At 41.2% G+C, this 24,015-nt stretch overlaps 2 protein-coding genes and 1 long non-coding RNA gene across 6 annotated transcripts in view; 2 read left to right on the plus strand and 1 right to left on the minus strand.

The window, feature by feature from the left end:
- The window catches only part of Golm2 (golgi membrane protein 2), a 76,510-nt gene extending 70,271 nt beyond the window's left edge, over positions 1-6,239 (plus strand). Inside the window, 1 exon segment of the mRNA XM_040746164.1 lies at positions 3,949-6,239. Within this exon segment, the coding sequence (XP_040602098.1) occupies positions 3,949-4,019 (71 nt within the window). The 3' untranslated portion in view covers positions 4,020-6,239.
- On the minus strand, positions 1,303-11,940 carry LOC110340649. The gene is made up of 3 exons (XR_002382446.2): positions 11,842-11,940; positions 7,153-7,244; positions 1,303-2,177 (listed from the first exon to the last, which is right to left on the minus strand). It is a non-coding gene; the product is annotated as an uncharacterized LOC110340649 (long non-coding RNA).
- A 6,956-nt stretch (positions 11,941-18,896) lies between these two features.
- The window catches only part of Ctdspl2 (CTD small phosphatase like 2), a 52,485-nt gene continuing 47,366 nt past the window's right edge, over positions 18,897-24,015 (plus strand). For all 4 annotated transcript variants that reach the window (XM_040746165.1, XM_040746166.1, XM_040746167.1 and 1 more), the window contains exon 1: positions 18,897-19,034. The gene's annotated coding sequence lies outside the window, so the exon portion shown is untranslated. The remainder of the gene's footprint in view (positions 19,035-24,015) is intronic.

Consider the following 24,015-nt stretch of genomic DNA (forward strand, 5'->3'; position numbering starts at 1 on the left):
ATACATACATACATACATACATACATACATACATACGTGTGTGCATATATGTATATATATATATTTTAATTTTAAAAGATTTGTCATTTTTAAGTGTGTGTCTGTGTCATCAAATCCCCTGGAACTAGAGTTACAGATAATTGTGAGCCACCTGAGTCCTCTTTCAGAGGACCTGAATTCAAGTCCTCTGAAAGAGCAGCAAGTGCTCTTAACTGCTGAGCCAGCCATCTTTCCAGCTGAAAAATAAAAAAAAAATTAAAGAGAGGTAGAAATTTTTAAATTTCCTTTACTCTTTAATCTCAAGGAAGTTCACAATTTATTTGTAAATATAAATAAGCATTAGGTACTGTCTGCTTCTGAAAGCTTAGCTCAGTGTTTCAGAGCCTGCATCCCAGCAATGAAAAGTCTGGATTCCAATTCGCTCTTGTAATTCTCACAACTACGAAGCAGAAATACATGTAGTTATCTAACAAACGTTATGTAGACTCCATGATTTGATGTCAGCTCTTCATTGTTTTGGGCGCATCATTCTATAAAGCACTGTAAAACACTATGAAGTGTTTGCTCAATAATTTTTTAAGTAAAAGAAAATCTAGAAGCCGGGCGTTGGTGGCGCACGTCTTTAATCCCAGCACTCGGGAGGCAGAGGCAGGCGGATCTCTGTGAGTTCAAGGCCAGCCTGGTCTACAAGAGCTAGTTCCAGGACAGCCTCCAAAGCCACAGAGAAACCCTGTCTCGAAAAACCAAAAAAAAAAAAAAAAGAAAGAAAGAAAAGAAAATCTAGAATTTTCTGTGTGGACTGCCTCCTTTGAAGGCTTGTGGGACAAGTCTTAGCAGCTCTTTAGTTGCTAGTCCTTTCTTATATTCACAGGGAGGGCTATACTGATATCGCAAATGATGGCTATCTCTCTGGTTGTATTCCCTTGGTTGTTTCCTCGTGGTTAGCTACATTCAGGTTCTGCTGCTTTCTGCAGAACCTAAACTCAGTCTGTATTGTTATCTATCATTAGTGTGTCAGTTCAGGAATAGGTTTATAACCAATATAAAGAAGCTGTTGATAGAAACTGGAATTCTGGGTAGAATAACTACACTGAAAACAGACTGTAGTTGGTGTAAATTCTATGAAATTCTTGAAAACAATGTATAGGCACCATATTGAAATCGTGCTAAAGTAGGACTGGGGCTGTCTAGCTCAGTGGTAGAGTGCTTGCCCAGCCTATGCAGCTCCTGAAATTAGTCCTTAGCTACATGCACGCGTAAAGAACATAGATGTAGTTTGTCAAACTTCCCTTATGTTTATAGAGGACTTTGCAAATGAAATTGCAGTTACATCATTTTATTCTGAGGTAGGACAGTTGTTCTTGTACTGATAAGGTACAGTGCAGGTCCAAAGAATACAAACTAGATTGTGTTTAACTATTTGATCCAGGAGCAAATTTTAGTGCTTTCTATTCTTAGAACCTTTGTTTTTATCTCATTGTCTCTCCATATTTATTCATATAAAAATTCAGAAAAGTAACATTTTTTCCTGCAGTAACTTCTGTGTTGAATTTCCATTGCTCCACAGTGATTGTCTTCATTTAATTACTAATGTCTTGAAAGATGTGTTCATAGGCATACATTGAGGCCTCATAACTCAGGTTCTCCAGAGGGCATTCTGGAAAAGTGCCTGTGATTATTTCCCCCTTTTAAAACCAAAGACAGGTGGTTTTTGTTTTTGTTTTTTGTTTTCTTTCTGAAGTGTGGGTTTTGTTTTTGCTTTGTATAAGAAAGTGGTTGTCATTATTACAACACACAGTTGTGAATATAGTATAACTTCAGCCTTTACCAATGTTGTTATAGATCCGGCGTGCATTTCACTTTAGCGATACATGATCATCAAGCAAGGCCTGGTGGTGCAGGCCTCTAATCCCAACTATTCGGTAGGCTGAGAACCGAAGATTACAAGTTCAAGACCAGCCTAGCAACTTTTAGTGAGATGCTATCTCCAGAATAAAAAGTAAAAGCAATCTAGGGATATGGCTCAGTGAGCAATGTTTTCAGAGCCCTGGGTCCAACCTTGGCACCATAAAACGGACGAAAAGCAAACGAGCCAACAAATAGAAACAGGCTGAGGGGATAGTTCGGTGGTAGAGCACTTGGCAAGTATGAAGACAGCTCAGTCCACAGCACTCCCCCTAAAAAACAAAAACATGGTCAGTTTTAAGGATATGGTACAAAATGGTTCCCTGCAATTCTAAACAAGAATTTCTGTGATTTTAACAAAGTTGTTGAAAGGAAAAAGAAAGCTGGCTTTTTTTTTGGTCATTTTTTTGAAAGATCAAATAGCACATGGAAGATTGAAACAGGAGAATTATGAGTTCAAGGACAACCTGAGCTACATAGTGATATTATCTCGAAAACAAACTATTACAGGGCAGTTTAGATCTGGGAAGAGCTGGGGTGTGGGGAGTGGGAGTCAATATGATCAAAACACATGTATAAAATTCTTAAAAAGAAATAATAAAAATTTTAACTCAATATAATTAAGATTCAAACAGTTTCCTAATTTATATTGGTCCAGTGTGTGATTTTTCAGCTTCCCAATAGTACATACAAAAACATACCCATACACTCATCTGCTCTTCATTTTCAGTATGGTTTTCAGTAAATTGTGGGAGATACTAAAAAATAACAACAAAATGAAGCATTGAATAAAGAAAGCTATCTCTTCATGCTCTAATTAAAACTTCCTTTCATTCTTTTTTTTTTTCTTTTTGTAGATTTTTGTGTATTTGTTTTTCAAGACAGGGTTTCTCTCTGTAGCCTTGGCTCTCCTGGGACTCACTCTGTAGACCAGGCTGGCCTTGAATTCACAGAGATCCACCTGCCTCTGACTTCCCAGTGCTGGGACTAAAGGGGTGTGCCACCACCTCCTGGCTCTTCCTTTCATTCTTTTTTTTTCTTCCTTTCATTTTTATTGTAACATGATTTTACTCATTTTGAGCAGTTACATTTAAAAACTTTTTAAAGGAGATTGTTATTGAGAGATATACTCACAGTATAGAAATGACAGCTGACAGATAAGCAGACTATAGCCAGAGAAGGCATACTGCAAGGTATTCGTTAGTCATTTTAACACAGCTGCTTTAAAAGGCTGTGAGGGTCTAACAATAGTGTGCGTGTAGTTTTTTGTTTTGTTTTTAAGAGTTAAGTTTTGATTACTGTGCTGCATTTAGAAAGTCAAGAAAAAGCTATTTGCAGAGAACTTCACTGGAATATTATATGTTGGTGGGGAGAGCTTATATTCTCCTCTTATTTTCCCATTTTTTTTTTCATGACCACTGTAGTTACCTTTATAATTTGAAAAGATGATGGTTGCTTTTTGAGAGTGTCTTCTGTAGCTTAGGCTGTTCTTGAACTGACTCTGGAGCTAGGAATGACCTGGAACTGTGACCTCACAGGCGCGTGCAAACCCCATGATCAGCTCAGATGCTGGTCTTTAAATAACATGTGCACAGCACTAGCTTTTTGGTCCTGGAGATTCTTAACATTTTGTCAGCTCTTATGTATGGTACATTTTTCTGTCTCCTTAATACCTGTCAGAGATGGTTCTTGTTCTCTTTAGATTGGGGGTGGTGGTGGTTCTTTTGATTCTTTCAGATGGGGTCTCATGTAGCCCAGATTGCCCTTAAACTCTATATGTAGTCCAGTTCTTGAACTCCTGATCCCTTTGCCTCCAATTCCTCCCTAGTGCTAGGATTTCAGGTGTGAGCCACCAGGCCCAACTCAGAATGTTTGTTAAAATTAAGCCTTGCAAAGTAGAGATAGACTTTTCACTCTTCAACCATGCAGCTAAGAAACAGTACAGCTAAGATTATCCTAAAACTGAAAAACTGGAGACAGTTTGGAACTGGCTGTCTGGCAGCTTTGGAGCCCTACTCTTGATACATATTGTTTTGTTTGCAGATGATGAAGAGCGAGAGCTTCAGATGGACCCTGCAGACTATGGCAAACAGCGCTTCAATGATGTCCTTTAAACCTAAGGGATGCTCAAAACCCAACGTGCTGTGCATCAAATCATCTCTACTTGTCAATTTTGACTTCTGTTGTAAAGATCAGTTGTATCAGTTGTAAAGATACATTGAGCTAGATTTAAGGAGATTTTAATGAAGGAATGTACCGATGTACATATGTGAACTTTTTCATATTGTATTATCAAAGCAGATACTTTTTTGGTTACAACACAGCTGAGCCAAAAACAGTTAATCTTTGCATTTAAAGCAAACTAATGTAAATTTCACATTTTATTGAACCTAATTTTTTTTCACAAAAAAGACAAACAGGAACAAATGTTTGTACAGGTTATATGCTGCACATGGTGTAACAGCAATGAGAAGTTATTCAGCTGAAAGTCTAGACACTAATACATTTTTATTATCCCCCCATAGGTGTCCTCTACCACCGCTTGGTTAACACTCTTTAAAGAGTTATGCTATAATAGTTGCACATACAGAAAGTGGGGAACAGGATGCCAAGCCATGGGCAATGTGTGTACAGAATGACCTCCCTACTCCTTTTATTTAACGTGAGTGCTGATGAGATAGGCCTGAAGCCTGATGAAAGCCCAGGTTATCATAACAATATTTATAAGTTATTCCTTACTTAGTTCTTGAAGTTGCAGAATGCATGGTTGGCAATGAATTTTTATTTTTTCAAGTAATACCAGTACTGTTTAACTATAGTCAGCACTGGCTAAAATTCTTTCTATTTTCAGATCTCAGTCTGGTGAATGTATTCACCATTTACATGTCAGATCCTGAAAGTGACTAAATCCACTTTGAAATGAGTCTGCAATCAGTACAAGCAAAGCTTTTCTGGTAGTTTTAATGATTGTATTTGATTAGACTTTTCCAGAACTACTAAGTAAGGGATTTTAACAGGTTTTTATTAATAAACAGATGAATAGAAGTACAGTGAAGTCTACAACTGTTTTATTGAAATAGCTGAAAAACTTTGTAATAAAAATGAATTATTTGTAATTAATGTTAGTTAAGAACCCACCAAGCTCATTTGCTAGACTTACAGAATTATTTTTAGTGTATTGTGTCTTTTGCCATTATTCTGTTAGAATGTATAAGCTAGCTAATCCTTGTCTTTTTGGTTTCAAGCACTTTTAATTTGTGTGTGTGTGTTCCCAAAAAATGAAAGGTTTTGATCATAAGGGGGAAAATGTAAGGCTATAAACCTTGTTTTTTGGAAAGGCTGTTATTAATTGCACATAAACATGAAATATTGGGGAGTGACATATCTTAGTCGTAGTGTGAGGCCTAGGTTTGATTCCCAACACTGAAAAACAAGTAATCACACATGAAAAGTCCCCACGTTAAGGCTCTATTCAAAATACTAACCTATAGAAGAAGTAATTGTTCACTTACTGAGATACTATAGTTCAGCCCAAAGTTATTTAATGGCTGGGAAAAGATGGAGTAATTTATTAAAATTTGTTTTTCTGCTATATCAGATCATCCAGTGTTGAAGCAGAGACAGATGGGTCCCTAGGGCTCACTGACCAGCTATCCTGGCCTAATTAGCAAATTCCAGGTCCCAGTAAGGGACAGTTCCTAAGGAACACCCCACACACACACACACAGGTTGACCTCTGACCTCCATATATATATATATATATGCACCTACATCTGCACACATGTAACTGCTTGTGCACACAAACACTCTCACCTGTACCAAGAAACCAAACAGTTAATACCTTTGTTGTCGGTGAAGTCAGGCCTACAGTCAAAAAGTGACGATTTACATTAAAATGTAGTTAAAGGGGGTGATCTACATCCACAGGAGTGAGCGAGGGAAGCTGAATCTACAATGCTTAGTGGTACGTCATGCTGTACAGAACCTTAAGGTCTCCTGCCAACTCCATTGTCATAAAAATGGTCACTTGGTTGTGTGCTAGCTATGCTTACTTGCAAAAACTTGATTTAGCAGCCTAGACATTTTATAAACTGGGGAACCTTGGACCAACTGATAATACTTCTGACTGTATTAACATTGTAGTGCTATAAAGTACTATGTGATCTCTTTACATTGTGACATTCTATACAGTCTGTATTAGATATGTGGTTTTGTTTAGGATTGTTTGTTTTGTTTTCCTTTAATGTATTTTTGCCATGAATTAAGTGTTATTTTGATGGGAACGCTGCTTTTAAAAATCTTACTGGGTTCTAATAAATTAAAAGTTAAACTTGTTTCACAGTTTTGATTTTTTTAGATATATATATAAAATTGTAATAATATAAACATTTGCATCTTGACACAGGAATATGAATAAATGTTAACGTTTATTTTAGGTTAAACTGAAGTACATGAGCAGGGTTGTTTCCTGTAGGGCCAGCTTATTTGTCAAAGGTAATAAGTCTTTTGTGTCCTTAGCATAAGTTACAAGTAATGAAATATTACTTATAAGTAATAATAATAAGTGAGTAAACAAACAAGTTTTGTTCTAGAGCTTACATTCAAACGGAAGCTTTCAGCACCCGAATGAATCAAACCAGCATGGGATAAAATGGAGAAATGGGAAAGGGAGGACTTTACCTGGGGAGGAGGATTAAATAACACTAAGTGTACATCAGACAGACAACTGGACCTGGGTTGGGCTTTTGAAACCTCAGTGCCCCCCCCCCCAGTGACACACCTCCTCCAACAAATGTCCACATCTCTTAATAGTTCCACTCCCTGGTGACCAAACATTCAGATCTTCAAATCTATGAGCCTATGTGGGCCATCCTCATTCAAACCACCACATAGATACATGTACACACACAGAGAGACACTAAAGTATGTCACTTGGGGCAATAATGCTTCCTGAAACAGCCATGGGCTATCAAATAAAACCTCTAATACTGTTCATGAAAAACCTCCCTCAAGTTGTTGGGTAAGGGAATTGCAAGAGACACAAAACAATATATGCTCTTGCTATTGCCCCATCTGTCTCTCTAATGGAACTGATCTGGAAACTTCTTCCTTGAGTGGCTCTCATACTATCAGTGCTATGCAGGGTGCCAACAAAAAACAGCATTGGGTATTCCTACCCAGCTATAAAGATATATGAACCACAATTACTGTGTATTATATCTACAATGGTAAAATAATGACACTTACCTAACTGAATGTAAAGGTCTGCTGAACAGGAGGGAAACCATGCTTGGTACTATAAACCTAGGCAGCTACCTGTGGCTGGAGAGGTTGTAGACCTAAGAGAAGAACATACTGTCAACACTTTCCTAACCAGTATGATTCCTAATTGTACTCCAAATACTTACCCTTATACCCACAACTGAGTATAGGCCTCATCCCCAAAAACCCAAACCAAGCCAAAGGAAAAAAAACAAAACAAAAACAAACTTGGTTTTTGCACCAGGAGACCATTACAGAAAGCCACAGTTAGTGAAAATGCAGAGTACAAGCTGGGCAGTGGTGACACATGCCTTTAATTCCAGCACTCTGGAGGCAGACTGATCTCTGAGTTTCAAGGCCAGCCTGGTCTACAGAACAAGTTCCAGGACAGGCTCCAAAGCTGCACAGAAAAATGCTGTCTTGAAAAAGAACAACTGACCGTGAGGTGCTCAGCCACAATTGAGACATCCACAACACAACTTTTGCATTTGGGGTGGGGGGCAAGAAATAGTTCTGAAGAGGGAACAGAAAGATGTAAGAGCCAGAGGACCAGGAAGTCTGCTGTGAGACTGCAGCTCTGAGAGAGGAACTACACCCATGAAATCTCAACCACATGTCTGCCTAAACAGGACCTGAACAGCAACTGATAACCCAGTATACATGGAAGCAATCTTATGGGACACGACCCCTAAAGAACTATAAGCAATTAACTGCTATGAATGGGAGAATGAGTGTTCCCCAGGGATGATCTCCCTGATTGGTTACCCAACACTAAGTGGTCAGCCTTAGAAACATGAGCAGGCAACACTGAACAGACTCAGTAGTAGCTTGTATTTATATGTTCATTCGTTTATATGTATATTTAACAACAATAGTTAAAGAGGAGGTCCTGTGGAATTAAGATACAGTGAGAATTACACTGGAGAGGTAGAAGGGAGGAACGAGTTACTCCACATTTTTAAAAATAAAGATAATTTCTAGTATTTGTTTGTTTATGGAGAGAGAGTTTCTCTATGTAACCCTGGCTGTCCTGGAATTCTGTTACACCAGGTTGGCCTCAGACTCAAAGAGATCATCTGCCTGCTTCTGCCTCTCAAATGCTGGGCTTAAAGGTGTACTCCACAACTGCCTGACTTCTAAAAAAATGTTTAATTAAAAAAATATTAAAAGTTGTTGGGCAGTGGTGGTGATGCCTTTAACCCCAGTACTCGGGAGGCAGAGACAGGCGGATCTCTGTGAGTTAGAGACCAGCCTGGTCTACAGAGTGCCAGGACAGGCTCCAAAGCTACAACACATGGAAACCCTGTCTAGAAATAATAATAATAAATTAAAAGTCTAGGAAGGCAGTCTGGTGAAAAACATAAATTTATTTAATATGGAAGTGGAGGGGTCAAACATCCTTGGTGCTGTGCTACTGACCCAAGCTTTGAAGACTCAAGTCCCAGGTAGGATGCATGCATGATTAGGCAGTCTTGATCAAACTGTTGCCTGGACCTATGTTGTCATAGTTGGAAAATCTTTAAAATACTTTTGTGTTAGTGTCTTGGGCCTTGCAGAAGAGAGAGGATTACCTTCACTAACTGCATGCCCCTTTAGTGATAAGCACCTCTGGATGGAGAAATCCAACTCAGTTTAAGACAGGATGAAAGCAGAGATGCCAAGCTTTATCCTGCTTTTAGTTCACCCTGTTTCTGCTTGGCATTGCAGAGTCAATTGAGTGGGTGGTTCTTAGCAAAAAGCTACCAAGCTCTTACTACAGTGTGAATACATCTCCATCTCCAACTCCAGTATTTTGTCTCTACATCACCTGTGAGTAATCAGCATTCATGTCTAACCAATCTAACCACATCTAGCCAATCTAGCTCCTTTCTATTGTTACTTTTCCAATTCCTTGAGACTCCTTTCTCTAGCTTGTGTCAAGTTGACATAAAACTAGTGAGCACAAGCAGGGCAATGGTGGTACACCATTTAGTCCCAGCACTCAGGAGGCAGAGGCAGGCAGATTTCTGTGAGTTCGAGACCAAGCTGGTCTACAGAGTGAGTACCAGGACAGCTTCCAAAGTCACAGAGAAACCCTGTCTCGAAAAACAAAAAAACAAAAACAAAAACAAAAACTTTTTTTGTTCCAGCATTCCCCATTTCTTTTTTTAATGTAGTTTCTTTTTTTTAAAGATTTATTTATTTATTATGTATACAGTGTTCTACCTGCATGTATCCTTGCATGACAGAAGAGGGCACCAGATCTCATTACAGATGGTTGTGAGCCACCATGTGGTTGCTGGGAATTGAACTCAGGACCTCTGGAAGAACAGTCAATGTTCTTAACCTCTTAGCCATCTCTTCAGCCCCTCCCATTTCTTCTTTACCTCCCATGTTTATTCTCAGACCAGTCTTCCCATTATCGATTGAAAGTATGGGTTCTAGAAAGACAAATTTTCCTTTTTTTGCTAGGGAGAAACTAGACCTCTTCCCTTAGCAATAGGAGGGAAGAGTCTTTTGTGTCTGTCTCTCCTGCACAGCTAGAGATTATAAAAGTGGATGTGCTGGGCAGCAGTTTCCAGGCAGCCCATGACTCAGTCTTTTTTGGGTTTTGTTTTGAGGCAGTGTCACCTGTCCTGGTGTGGCACACAATGGGAGGCTATGCTGAAGAGGTGGACAAGCAGGAAGATCAAAAGATAGTCCTTACACCAGAGCCCAAGCTGGCCTGAAACTTACTATGCAGCCAAGAGCACACCAAACTCATGGCAATCCCCCTGCCTCAGGCTTCTCAATGCTGGAATTGCAAGCAGGAGACTGGTAAAGGCAACATTTTAAGAGAAGGAAAACTGAAGCTGGACTTTGGTGGCGCATGCCTTTAATCCCAGCACTCGGGAGGCAGAGGCAGGCGGATCTCTGTGAGTTTGAGGCCAGGCTGGACTGACAGCCTCCAAAACAGAGAAACCCTGTCTCGTAAAACCAAAAAAAAAAAAAAAAAAAAAAAAAGAGAAGGGAAACTGGCTGAGGCCCACAATCACCCATTTCCTTGTGCTGTAAAAAGGTTGGTGTCAGCAAAACACAGAGGCTCTGAGCTGAGAACACTGAGACCATTGTAAGGGACAGCTCAAACAGCTGGAATCTGTTTGGTGGGCTATCAGAGAGGAGGGAGCTGCTGAAAGATAGAGCCCTAGAAATTCACAATCCCACGTAGGACTGAGAGCTGAGCTGTACAAAGATCAAATTGAGACCACCTGATATTTGATAGAGTCTGCCTCACCTTGTGTGAGGCTCTGGATTTGATCCACAGCACTGCAAGAAGAGGGAGGTGCCTGACATGGCGGCACACACCTTTAATCCCAGCACTCGGGAGGCAGAGGCAGGCGGATCTGTGTGAGTTTGAGGTCAGCCTGGTCTACAGAGTGAGTTCCAGAACAACCTTCAAAGCTACACAGAGAAACCCTGTCTCGAAAAAAACAAACAAAATGACTAGCTAAAAGGTCTGTGAAAGATGGCTCAGTGTTAAGAGCTCTTGTTGCCTTTCCAGAAGATGTAAGTACAATAGCTCAGCACCCACAATGAGCAGCTCAAAACTGCCTGTAACTCCAGTTCCAACGAATCTGGTACCCTCTTTTGAACTCTGCAGTCACCTGTGCTGACATGCACATCCCCACAGTGACACACACAGACACATAATTTAACAGCAATGAAGAGAAATCTTTAAGAAGTGACTAGTTATATAAACAAAATATAATCTTTAAAAACAATAGAGGGCTGTGAGTGGTGATTTCAGCATTCGGGAGGCAGAGGTAGATTTTTGAGTTTGATTGAGTCTAGTCTGGTCTACATTAGTGAATTCTAAGGCAGCCAGAACTACACAACTGTGCAGTAAGATCCTACCTCAAAAAAGACACACACACACACACACACACACACACACACACACACACTGGGGGGTTATGACAATATTTAAGAATGAGTATTGCACCAGCCAGGCACATGCCTTTAATCCCAGAACTATGGAGGCAGAGGCAGGCAGATCTCTGTGAGTTCGAGGCCAGCCTGGTCTACAGAGCAAGTGCCAGGATAGGCTCCAAAACAATACAGAGAAACCCTGTCTTGAAAAACCAAAAAAAAAAAAAAATGAGTATTGCTCATGCACAAGACCTGAGGGGGCAGACTCCCCAGCATCTAAATCAGAATCACCTATAACTCTAGCTCTAAGGGAATGTGATGCCCATTTCTGAGTGCATGTCCCACACAAATACACATCATTTAAAAGTATTTAAAATACTTTATAAAAAATTGATGAGGGGTTGGAGAGATGGCTGGTTGCCTTTCCAGAGGACCTGGGTTTGATTCCAGCACCCACATGATGACTTGCAACTGTCTATGATAGGATCTGATGCTCTCTTCTGGTGTATAAACAAGCAAACGAGACACCCATATACATAAAATACAAATAAAAATTAATGATCTTAGCATAGTGATATACACCTTTAACCCCAGCATCTAGCAAATGGAGGCAGGGGGATCAGGAGTAAGTGACCAGTCTTGGCTACATAGTGAATTAAAGTCTGTCAGGAATAAAGGAGACCCTATCTCAAAAAAGCAAAGTAAGCCAGGGTCTTAATTTCTATTGCTGCACTGAAACACCATGACCGAACATCAAGTTAGGAGAAAAGGGTTTATTTGGCTTACACTTCCATATTGCTGTTCATTATTGAAGGCAATAAGAGCAGGAACTCAAATTGAACAGGATCCTGGATCATACAGAAGCTGTGAAGGGAGCTGCTTACTGCCTTGCTCCCCCTGCTTTCTCATAGAACCCAGGACCACCAGCCTTGGGATGGTACCACCCACCATGAACTGGGCCCCTCCCTATTGATCACTAATTGAGAGAATGCCTTACAGCTGGATCTCATGGAGGCATTTCCTCAACTGAGGCTCCTTCCTCCCTGATGACTCCAGATTGTGTCAAGCTAATACTAAACCAGCCAGTACAACCAGGCATGGAGGGCTTTATCCCAGAACTTAGGGAGCAAAGCCAAGAGGATCTCTGTAAGTTTGAGGTCATTCTGGTCCACATAGCAAGACATTTTGCTGTATATAATCAAAATATTCATTTGGAGACAAACTCACATAGCTCAGGCTGTCACTGAATTCCTTATGTAGCTGAATCCTGATCCTTCTACCTCCATCCCCAAGGGTTGGTTTACAGATGTGTGCTACCATACTAGCTTACACAGAACTAGAGATTTAGCCCTATGCTCTAGGTCATGTTTATTAGTCGCAGTCAGTTCTCTAGAGAAACAAATGGGATGGGGAACATGTATATATAATTTAATGTATATCTAATGTGTTAATAAATGACTTAAATCACTTCCCATCTTTAACAAGTAGCAGTAGTTGACTCACACCTGAGAGGTTGAGAACACAGGAATTGCTTGGTCCTTGGGGCTGGGTGCCCCTGCAGTTGGAGCTGGCCTAATGTGGCTCTCTCACATTAGAGAGGCTGACAACCTGTTAGCTGGTTGGTGAAGGCTGGGTGTCTCAGCAGTTCCAACCTGGCATGGAAAACCTGAAAGGTTCCTGGGGAGTCATTGGTCAATGATGGAAGCCTGAAAGTGCTGGTCTCACCAGCAAAGGTATCTGCAGTGGCAACAGGATAAACCAACTGAGCAACAAGAGGGAAAGACTAGCAACCAAAACACAAGGAACTTCCATGCCCTTAAAAAAGCAAACAAACAGACAACACTGGGCTGCTCTCAGTAGCCCACACTTGGGGTAGGTCTTCCCACATCTATTGATGCTATCAGGACAGTTCTTCAATTCTAATTGGTGATGAGTTGATATTAAAACCAACTATCACTGAATGCTGCCAAGCCCTTGACTACATCCCTAGCCTTTTAAACCATCTCAAATCTTCAAGTCATTTCTAGGTTGCTTACAGTCCTTTATACACTGTGAATGCTGTGTAAATAATTATTACATTGTATTGTTTAGAGGACAATAACAAAAATGGTAGCATATACAGTATAGGCTTTTTTATTTTAAATAGTGGAGTTAGTCCACTGGATATGGAACAGGCAGTATATTGAAGTCCAGCTGGATTGCACATGGGGTAGAAGAAAACCTGTCTTTACCAAGATCTAAAGTACTGAGGTATAAGTGAATGAGAGAAAAATCTAGTTTGGGCCATATAAAGTTTCAGGTAGTTATTGCTGTCAAATCATTACAGAGCAAAATGACAGCCCTGATATCTTAATATTTAATATATTACTGCATTAATAAATTGATTATACCACAAATTAAATTATGAATCATGAAGTTAATATGCCATATAATTCAACTAAAAAAATAAATAATATTTCTTAGTTTAAGTGGTCTGAAATGCTTGAGACTAAAAGTGGTTTGTATTTCAGATATTTTTGGATACCTGAATATTTCCACATCGATCAATGAATTGTTGTGGAGGTTGGGACTGTGTCTAAACAGAATTTGTCCTATGTACCTGATATACGTAGCCTAAAATTTTAGCTGATCTGAATTTTGACTGTCACATAAAGGTCAAGTGTGGAATTTTCTACTTTTAGTGTTAAACGTTTTAGATGTCTGTAGCAATTTGTATTTTTTCTTTTCTTTTTTTTTTGTGGACTGAGATGTTACTTTTCCGTTGCTATGATAAAATCCTGGGACTAAAAGCAAATTAGGAGCTTAAACTTGTTTCCACAGGACTATATTCTATAATCGGGGAACAGCATTGCAGCAGGATTGGGAAACCAGGGATCACAGTTCCTCCTATCACATTTTGACCACACACAGGAAGCAGAGAGAACAGGCAGGAAGTGGGTTAGGACTATAAACCCTCAAAGCTCACCCCAGTGACATATTTCCTCCAGAAGGCTTCACCTCCTCAAATATTGCTACCAGCTGGGGCCCAAGTGTTCAGAACATGAGCCTATTGGGGACAGTCTCATTCAAGCCACAACTGGGATGTCCCATTTGTACCATAGACTAGAGATCTGAGACAGCGATATTATTTCATAACTATCATATGCCATTTTATAAGGCATAATGACACTTGTCTGCAATCTCACCCCTTGCAAGATATAGGCAGATGGGTCAGAAGTTCAAGGTTATCCCCAGCTACATAGGAGTTTGAGGTCAGACTGACCTACAGAATCAGTCTGCAAAAGCCAAAGCCAATGCTGACCATGGTGCATAATCTTAATACTACCACTTGGAGGAAGCAGGCAGATCTCAGCCTCGGAGAAACCCTGCCTCAAAAATCAAAAAAAAAAAAAATAGGCTGCTGTACATAGTGAGCTGCAGATTAGCCACGGCTATGTAATTAAACTGTCTCATAAACAAAGAAACCCCGGGGCAGTGGTAGCCCAGGCCTTTAATCCCAGCACTCTGGAAGGAGTATAGGTAGACCAGACAGAGAAACCCGTCTTGAAGAAGAAAGAAGAAAAGAAGAAACCCAACCAAAATCAGCAGCAACAACAAACCCCCTTTAAAAGTTTTTTCAGTAGACTAATCATACATAATGAGTTTTACTATTCCATTTTCAAACGTGTATTTTGACCATACCCGCTAATTCTGTTTCCTGTTCTTAACTAGTTCCTCTTTCTTCTATCACACATTGTTCTTGTGTGATGCAGTTTTGTTTCATTTTCTGTCCTGAAACTCGCTCTGTAGACCAGGCTGGCCTTGAACTCACCCAGATCTGCCTGCCAGCCTGCCTCCTGAGGGTCTCTCTCTCTCTCTCTCTCTCTCTCTCTCTCTCTCTCTCTCTCTCTTTCTGTTGCTCAACTGGCCTTGAACTATCTACCTTCCTCAGCCTCCACTTTGGACTGGGTTTTTATTTTTCTTGAGATAGGGTCTCCCTATGTCAAAGCTGACCTGGAACTCACTATGTAGACTAGGTTGGCCTTAAACTCAAGATCCACCTTCTCTGCTTCCTGAATGCTGGGATTGAAGGCATCTGTCACCAAACCTGGCTTGGACATTACCAAAGTTTAATGACATTAACAGTGCCCATATAAAAGGGCAAGAAAAGCACCTTGCTGAGTGCTTTATAAATAATCTCATTTGAATGAGAGAGTAGACAAATAATCTAAAAGCCTTTCACTGTGTCATTTATTCTAGGGTACAAATGAAACCTCTAGTAATTTTAAGTGAAATTTATATTTAGACTTAATTCACTTTGATAATCAGGGTATGAAGTTAGAAGAAGTAGGCTAGAGAGCAAATAAATGATAGCTAAGGTGAAAACCAGAAATAATGAATTTATAACTCTTGGTGGAAATGGTTTTAGAGGTTAAGCACACTTATAGTCCAGCAATCGGGAGGCGAGGCAGGAGGCAGTCTTGTGTCCATAGTGAGTTTGAGACCAGTCTGAGTAACATAAAACCTTGTCTCCAAAACAAAAGAAACAAAACAAAAACCAACCAACCAACCAAACAAATAAAAAACAAAAGAGAAGTACATAAACTGCAAAAACATTTGAGCTTACCATCTGCAACTTTTCTAAATGTAACAAATTTAACAATCTTAACATAACTGGTGGTGGGGTGATGTTGGTATAATGGACACAATGTCGCCTTTAGCCTCAGCTATATTTCTTTTTAAAAAATTGTGTGTCTGTGTGCGGGTAATACAAGTGCTTGCAGATGCCTCCTAATGCCAGAGGTGTGAGATCTTCTGAAGCTGAAGTTATAGCTGCCATGTGGGTGCTCAGACCTCAACTCTGTGGCCTGCAAGAGCAGCCAGGGCTCTTAACCAGGGAGCCATTTCTCCGTAACCCTAAAAATATTAAAATAAAAATTTAAAAGTTCCCCAAAGTAGCTTTTTTTATTCTCAAACTTGCATGTTTCTAAAACTTAAATAAAACCTGACATTTACAGACTACTTATGTATTTTTATTCTTCCAGAGTTAATGGGTCCAGCACCCTCTTCTGGCTTCCTTGGGCATCAGCCACACATGTAGTCCATACCATACATATAGATAAAACATTCATACATTAAAAAAAAAAAGAAAATTTTAGGAGCAAGTTTTTTTGCACAGGCCTGATGACATGAGTGTCTTCTATGGATCACACAAGGTGGCAAGAGAGAACCACAGAATTGTTCTCTAACCTTCATATTCATATCATTTAGTATACAAAATAATTTTAGTACTCAATGGGGGATGCTTGATTTACACTTTTTACTTTCCAACATATGCAATAAGATAACCTTTAATCGTTTTTATTTTTGATTAAACTTTCATGGACTTATGACTATATGGACTCCTAACTTGTTCTGTGATATATTCACCATTGGTTGTATTAGATTTTTTAACTTTTTTCCTTTCTTTGGAGCCAGGTTCTTGTTATGTAGCCCAGGCTGTTTGGAATTTTTTAATTTACTTATTTTTGATTTTTCGAGGCTTTGGAGGCTGTTCTGGAACTAGCTCTTGTACACCAGACTGGTCTCGAACTCACAGAGATCCGCCTGCCTCTGCTTTCTGAGTGCTGGGATTAAAGGCGTGTGCCATCACCACCCTACTGGAATTTTTTTTTTTTTTTTTTTTGGTTTTTCGAGACAAGGTTTCTCTGTGGCTTTGGACCCTACTGGAATTTTAAAAAACTGCCTCAGTAATTCCAAACGTCATGATTACCCGTGTCCTACCACACCGAGTCTCAAATCAATTTTATGCTGGGGAAGATTGCAAACGGACTGTTTGCTTTGACAGGATCGCTCCCGAGGACAAACCACCTGTTCCACATTTTGAAGGAGAAACGGTATTTATAAAAGCAGTCTATTTACATTTTTTTTGGTCTTTTTTTGCCTTTTTTCTCGAGACAGGGTGTGTTGTCCTGGCTGTCCCGGAACTCACTCTGGGATTAAAGGCCTGCCCCCCCCCCCCGCCCACCATGTACACTTCTATGTTTACCTTTCCACCTCCATTGTTATTATCCCCCACCAGCAACAATCAGTCCTCAACACAACCCTGTCTTGGAACTTTCCCTGACTCCTTTATCTAAGAACACAACTCTTACAAAATCAAACCCTTCACTTAGTGAAGTCTTTGTTGTTGTTGTTTCTGATTTCCAGACGGGAAATTCTCTGTGTAGTCTTGGCTTTCCAGGAACTTGCTCTGTAGACCAGGCTGTCCTTGAACTCTGGGATCCACCTTCTTCTGCTTCCCGAATACTGGGATTTTGCACCACCACCGTTAGGCACACTTAGTTAAGTCTTATGAAAGCTCCCCAGGCCACGTAGCAGGCACTTCTTCTTCTTTTTTTTTTTTTTTTTTTGTTTCTTTTTTCTTTTTTTCGAGACAGGGTTTCTCTGTATTGTTTTGGAGGCTGTACTGGAACTCGCTCTGTAGACCAGGCTGGCCTCGAACTCACAGAGATCCACCTGCCTCTACCTCCCCAGTGCTGGGATTAAAGGCGTGTGCCACCAACGCCCAGCTAGCAGGCACTTCTATATCACTTCTATAACTTACTTTGCCATACCCTTAGAACTGTCTTTGGTGGATGGAGTGTTAACTCTGGGAATGCAGAGACTGCTTTTCCTAATTCACTGTTTTATCCTTCTTACACAGTACGATTCCAATACACAGTTTAATGAATAATGAAAACGGCTTGGAGTTTCAGGCTAAAAGTGCTGTCTAGATCAATGTTCTCACACTGTGGGTCACGATTCCGGCTGGGGTGGGGTGGGGTGGGGGTCAAACGACCGTTTCATACGGGTCGCCTAAAACCATCGGAAAACAAAAAATTGACATTACGATTACCGAAATTAGTTACCAAGTGGTGACTAAAACTATTCTATGGTCGGGGGTCACCACGACATGAGGAACTAACTCTATGAAAGGGCCGCAGCATCCATCAGGAAGGTTGAGAACCACTGATCTGGGTACATTTTCTCGGGCTGGGAGCCCACAGTTGCGTGTGGAAACCCATTTGAAAGATGCGAGTTTTCAGCGTGCACGATCACCGTCCACATCGCGAGGAAGCGAAGGGTATGGGTTTGTATCACAGGTCCGAGAGCGACAGCTGCTCCCGCTAGGAAAGTCAGCGAGAAAGAGAGCCTCGGGGACCCCGGGGAACCCCTGAAAGCGTCGGCAACAGGCTGGGTCTGGCCTGGGGAGCGACAGGCGCTCGCTCCGGCTCCAGCGCGCCAAGCCGTTAGCACCGCCCCTTCCAGCCGACTCCACCCACCGCCGCCCAGTCTCTAACCCTGGCCGCCGGGTGCTCGGCGCGTTCTTAAACCCCGCCTCCCGGGCGAGAGCGCGCTCCCCCCGGTCGCTGGGCCCTCGGCGGTTCCGTTAGCGGCGGGAGGGAAAACCGTCCGGGCTGGCGTCCCCGCCTCCGCTGCTAACGCTTTCCTCCCTACTCCCCCTGCGACCACCCTACAGTCCGCTACGGAGGCCCCCGAAGTACAAACGTCCCCCAAGCCCCGTGCCCCCCTCAGAAGCTGCACCCCGTCTAACTCCTCGGGCCCTAAGGTTCTGTGCTCGTATTTTGTCGTTCTTGTTTTTGGTCAGGAATTCGCACCGGTGAGTTCCCTAGGGCGGCAGAAGCTTCAGCCTTTTCACGGAAGTAAAAGTTGCATCCCCCACCCCCCCACCGCCCAGGCCTCCTGCATTCCTTCCCTCCCGCCTAGCCGGAGAGTGGCGGGCGGGGGGAGGAGGAAGCCAGGGCGCCTGCGCGGAGAGGCCGCTTTCCATCCGGGTCCCTGTCCGTGCGGTGCAGCAGGTCGGTAGGCGGGAAATGGCGACTGGCTGAAGGAGCTGGTTCTGTTGCTGCTGAGGGATAAGCGGGAAAGACACCACCTATTGCGCACTCGGGACCATTGCCGGAGCCTGAGGACACTTTTCTGTCGTCACAGTGAAGGTAATTCCCTTGGTCCGGACGCTGCCGCGGCTCCTGAGCGCAGTCCTTTGCCAGGGCCGTCTGCCGGGATCTCCTCCCCTTCCCAAGCCGAGCCTTCAGCGGTTCCAGCGCGTCCGTAGGCATGCACTGTTGGCGCCTTGTACGTACACAGCGTGGAAGCCGCTCCGGCCTGGACTTTCCCCTGGGAACGGAAAGGGAGCTTACTTCCCGCCAGCCTCAGCTCTTACGCTGCGGCCTGTGTTGTGATTTCTGGGGTTAGATTTCACTGTTACCCACCCCCAACCCCAGCTCACGTTCCTGCTCTCTGACCCCGTGGTCCTTATGGCTAGTTAAGTTACATTGTCTTTTCGGACCGTCTTGGGGACCCACGTAATGTTTTCGGTATTTTATTCTTGTAGGGTGCTTTGGGGGGCGTTGCTCTAGCTCAGCTCTTACAAACATCCTTTGAGAATCTGGAAAGAGAGGTTCTAGGAACTTCTGTCTTCTGTACTAGTAAAATGTTGAGTTGACAGTACTACTTTTTAAAATCAAGAATGGTAGTAAAAACCAGACTATGTGGGAGGCCTCCGGTTTCCATAGTGGTCAGTTAAGGGTGAATCTTAATTATACTATATTTAACGTGCTGTTTACTTTGGGTATGTCCTATGAGTTTACCTTTGCATTCTTGACCAGGATTCTGTTATAAATAATTGCATAAGTAAATGGTGTTTATTTACTGCTCATCCTAGTGGTAGCTGAATGTGTGAATGACGTTAAGCACTTCATGAGTACCTCAGGGAACCTATGGAGATACTGCTGGGAAACTACCTACACTCCCGAGATGAAAGTATTTAGTAGATGTTACTCTAAGGCAGGAATTTGTCTTTCTAATGTTAGTCAGGTAATATCAAGATTACTCCTTTCCGTCGGTATACAAATTAGTGACATGAAACGATAGGCTTATCTGCATAACTTTTTAGATTGTAGATTGCTTGTTATTTCGATTCATCAAACGCCAAGTTACACATACTTGTTTGTGACCTAGCAGTTATCTTTATAAAAGTAGCGAAATGGCAATTTGAAGCTATTTTTTTTACTCACTTTTTCTAAATATAAAGAGGTCCTCAGTTTTTTTTTTTTTCCCAGTGTTTTAGTCATGTAGAATTTGGGGCATTGACCTGCGGTGCTGGCACACAACTTTAATTCCAGCATTTGGGAGGCAGAGGCAGGCAGATCTCTGTGAGTTCGAGACCACCCTGGTGTACAAAAGTTAGTTCCAGGACAGTCTCCAACGCCACAGAGAAACCCTGTCTCGAAAAACAACAAAAATAAGAATTTGGGGCTTTATAGGTGTTTTTCCCCCCATGAGTAAAAATGAAAATTAAATATTTTTCTGCTCCATAGGTCGAGCCTAGAGCATTTCATGTTCATGTTAGGATTAAATTTCAGTAATAAGCAGGCACATGCAAACATCATTATAGTTTTCATTCGAAAGACTTAGCACAAGGTCATAAAGAAAGTCAAAGTAAAATGTATCTCTTATAAGAAATGGTCCTAGGAGTGAACTGAGCCTCATTGCTTTCTTTAGGATGGTTTGACTTATGGGGGTTCATCAGTGGAAGTGTAGACATACTGTATACTCGTTGAGTCAACTTATTTTAAAAGGGGTTAATTATGCTACTTAGAAGAATTAAAGTAAGTTATGTGTCTAGTGCAGATTTTGTATCTTAAGATGTTTTGGGGTAACTTTTTGATAATATTTGGTTTATAGATAAGAATCAGCATTGTAGACTGTCTCCAAGATTTTCCCAAGTTAGTTACTATTACGTTCAATTAGTACCTACATCCTTTTTTGTTGTTCTTTTTTTTTTTTTTTTTTTTTGAGACAGGGTTTCTCTGTGTAACAGCCCTGGCTGTCCTGGCACTCACTTTGTAGATCAGGATGACCCTCGAACTCACTGAGATCCTGCTGGGTCTGTCTCCCAAGTGCTGGGAGTAAAGACTGCACCACCACCACCTTCTTACTCCCTATATTAAAACTTTAGTGTACATGATATAAAAGGATTGTAAAAGCTTCCAAGTGGTTTAGTCCTTAAGTTTTGTGTGCTGTTGCTGTTTAGCAATAATAGGATTGTATAGGAATGCCAAATAGGATAGGTGTGTTTTAGAATATTCTGTTCTGCATAATGCTAGTGTCTTTTGGACATTTCATTTGAGCCGGTGATGTTATTTTTTTCCCCACAGTTGGGATTTGGTGATTGGAAAGTGTATCTTTTCCAAATTAACCTAGCATATTCCAAGATAGTAATTTTTGATCAGATGGCTTCTTGGAACGATTATAACAAAGCTGGCTGGGTATGTAGCTCAACTGGTAGAGTGCTTATCTAGCATGCAGGAAGCCCTGGGTTCTATTACCCAAATCCCCATCCCCACATAAGCTAGTTAGAGTGGGTTGTCAGGGAGATGGAAGCAGAAGAATCAAAAGTTCGCAGTTACCCCCAGCTATATTACAAGTTGAAGGCCAGCTTGTGCTACATGAGGCCCTGCCTCTAGAGGACTTGGACCTGTTTGCAAAGGATGTACTGAACAGTAGACTTGTAACTGCAGAATCAGTGGTTGATTAAATAAACTAGAATTAGGTTATCTTGGTTACAATACACCGTACTTTGATGAGTTCAAGAAAATAGTGATTTGCCAGAATTTGAAAAAGGCAGCATTTCATTGTATTTGTAATTTATCAAGTTGTTTTGGAAATATAAGGGAAAAAATATACTTAATATGTGAAATGGTATGTTCCTTTTTTTTTTTTTCCCCCGAGACAGGGTTTCTCTGTTGTTTTGGAGGCTGTCCTGGAACTTGCTCTGTAGACCAGGCTGGCCTCGAACTCACAGAGATCTGCCTGCCTCTGCCTCCAGAGTGCTGGAATTAAAGGCATGTGCCACCAACGCCTGCCGAAATGGTATGTTCTTAAGTAAAATTTTTTTTTTTTAAATACAGAGTTTCTCTATGTAGCTTTGGAGCCTGTCCTGGAACTCACTTTGTGGACCAGTCTGGCTTTAAACTCACAGAGAGATCTGCCTTCCTCTGCCTCCCAAGTGTTGGGATTAAAGGCATGTACTACCATTGCCTGACCTCTTAAGTAATTTTTATTAGTTGGTTAAAGTTGCCAATCTTTATATAGGGAGTGCCTTGTGCTACATTGAACATGAGGTTGTTTACTTACTTTTTTTTTCTTTTAATGAGACAGGGTCTGGCTATGTAGCCCAAGCTTGCTCAAACTCAGATCCTTCTTCCTCAACCTGGATTGCTGAGATTTACAGGTTAGTGCCAACATGTCCCAGAGTTAGGCTATTTAACAGGCATGAAACTTGCTAGAATGAACAATTTCAACTTCAGTTTTTGCTTACTTTGACATCCTTATGCCCTAACCTAAGCCATACATGTTCACTAATGTTTGTATGAGTACATTTTTAAAAAAAAATCTCTCTCTTAAAAAGTCCCACTATGTAGCGCTGGCTGGCCAGAAACTTACAATGTAGACCAGGCTGGCCTTGAACTCACAGGCCTCTCTCTGCCTTCTAGGTCCTGGAACTAAAGCCATTGAGTACATTAATTTTTTAATTTGAGCTGTATTAAATTGTTATTGAACCTATCTTATGAGTATGTAGACCTAGGTGGTTGAGATTTTGTTGAGAATTGCCATGCTTGACTTCATTTGTATAGTCTCAGTCTTTTTCCTGAACTCAGACATCTGCGTGCCTCTAGGACAGCTGGGATATAAGGCATGCACCACCACTGCCTGGTGTATATACTCAGTCTTATAGAATTCTTTCAAAAATACTTTGATTAAAATTACAAATTCACCTGGATGTGGTGGCACACACCTTTAATACCAGTGCTTGGGAGGAAGAGGCAGGTGATTTTCTATGACTTTGAGGACAGCCAGGATAGCCAGGGCTACACAGAAAGACCTTGTATCAAAACAAATTACAAATTCTTAGATAAAATATCATTGTATTCTACTTATAAGTGTAGAATAGCTTGTTAAACTACACATAGGTGAGGGTTCAGAGACAGTGGAATTGAGAAAAGTTAAATTTTCTTTTTTCTTTTTTTGTTTTGAGACAGGGTTTATTTGTGTAGTGCTGGCTTTTCTAATTCAGTAGACTAGGCTGCCTTCAAACTTAGAGATTTGTGTGCCTCTGCCTTCTGAGTGCTGGGATAAAAGGTGTGCACCACTACCCAGCAAAGAAAGTTAAGTTTTCATATACTGATTGTGATCAGGAGATATATGGAATTTAAGAGTATTGTCTAGGTAAGACTAGCATGATGAGAATAAAATTTACATAGTGAAACTCTTGGCCTCCAGGGTCCTCTGGTACTTTTGTGAACCTAGCAGTAAGTAATAGATTTAAGTGTGGCCTCAAGATAAGACTTTATAGACAAATGCTTTTTATTTTGTTTTGTGACAGGGCAGACAAGATAGGCTTTGAATCTTTAATGTAGCAGGGGCTGACCTTGAACTTTCTGCCTCTACCTCCTGCTTAGATTACAGGCATAAGCCACCATGTCCAGCAACAAATAAAATTTTGACATAAAGTCACAACAGGATAGTTAACTATATTGGGATCCCATATTTCATGATATGCATAGCTTTTTATAGTAGACTGAAAGAAAGGGAGATTGAACATTACTAATATTCTATTGGATTTCTTTTTTTTTTTAAGATTTATTTATTATGTATGCAGTGTTCTGCTTGCATGCATGCCTGCAGGCCAGAAAAGGGCACCAGATCTCATTACAGATGGTTGTGAGCCACCATGTGGTTGCTGGGAATTGAACTCAGAACCTCTGGAAGAACAGCCAGTGCTCTTAACTGCTGAGCCATCTCTCCAGCCCCCTATTGGATTTCTAGTGTTCAGGCTTTTTTTTTTTTTTTTTTTTTTTTTTGGTTTTTCGAGACAGGGTTTCTCTGTATTGTTTTGGAGGTTGTCGGTCCAGC

The sequence above is a fragment of the Mesocricetus auratus genome, unplaced genomic scaffold (assembly GCF_017639785.1).
Source record: "Mesocricetus auratus isolate SY011 unplaced genomic scaffold, BCM_Maur_2.0 Super-Scaffold_100004, whole genome shotgun sequence".
NCBI classification, from domain to species: domain Eukaryota; kingdom Metazoa; phylum Chordata; class Mammalia; order Rodentia; family Cricetidae; genus Mesocricetus; species Mesocricetus auratus.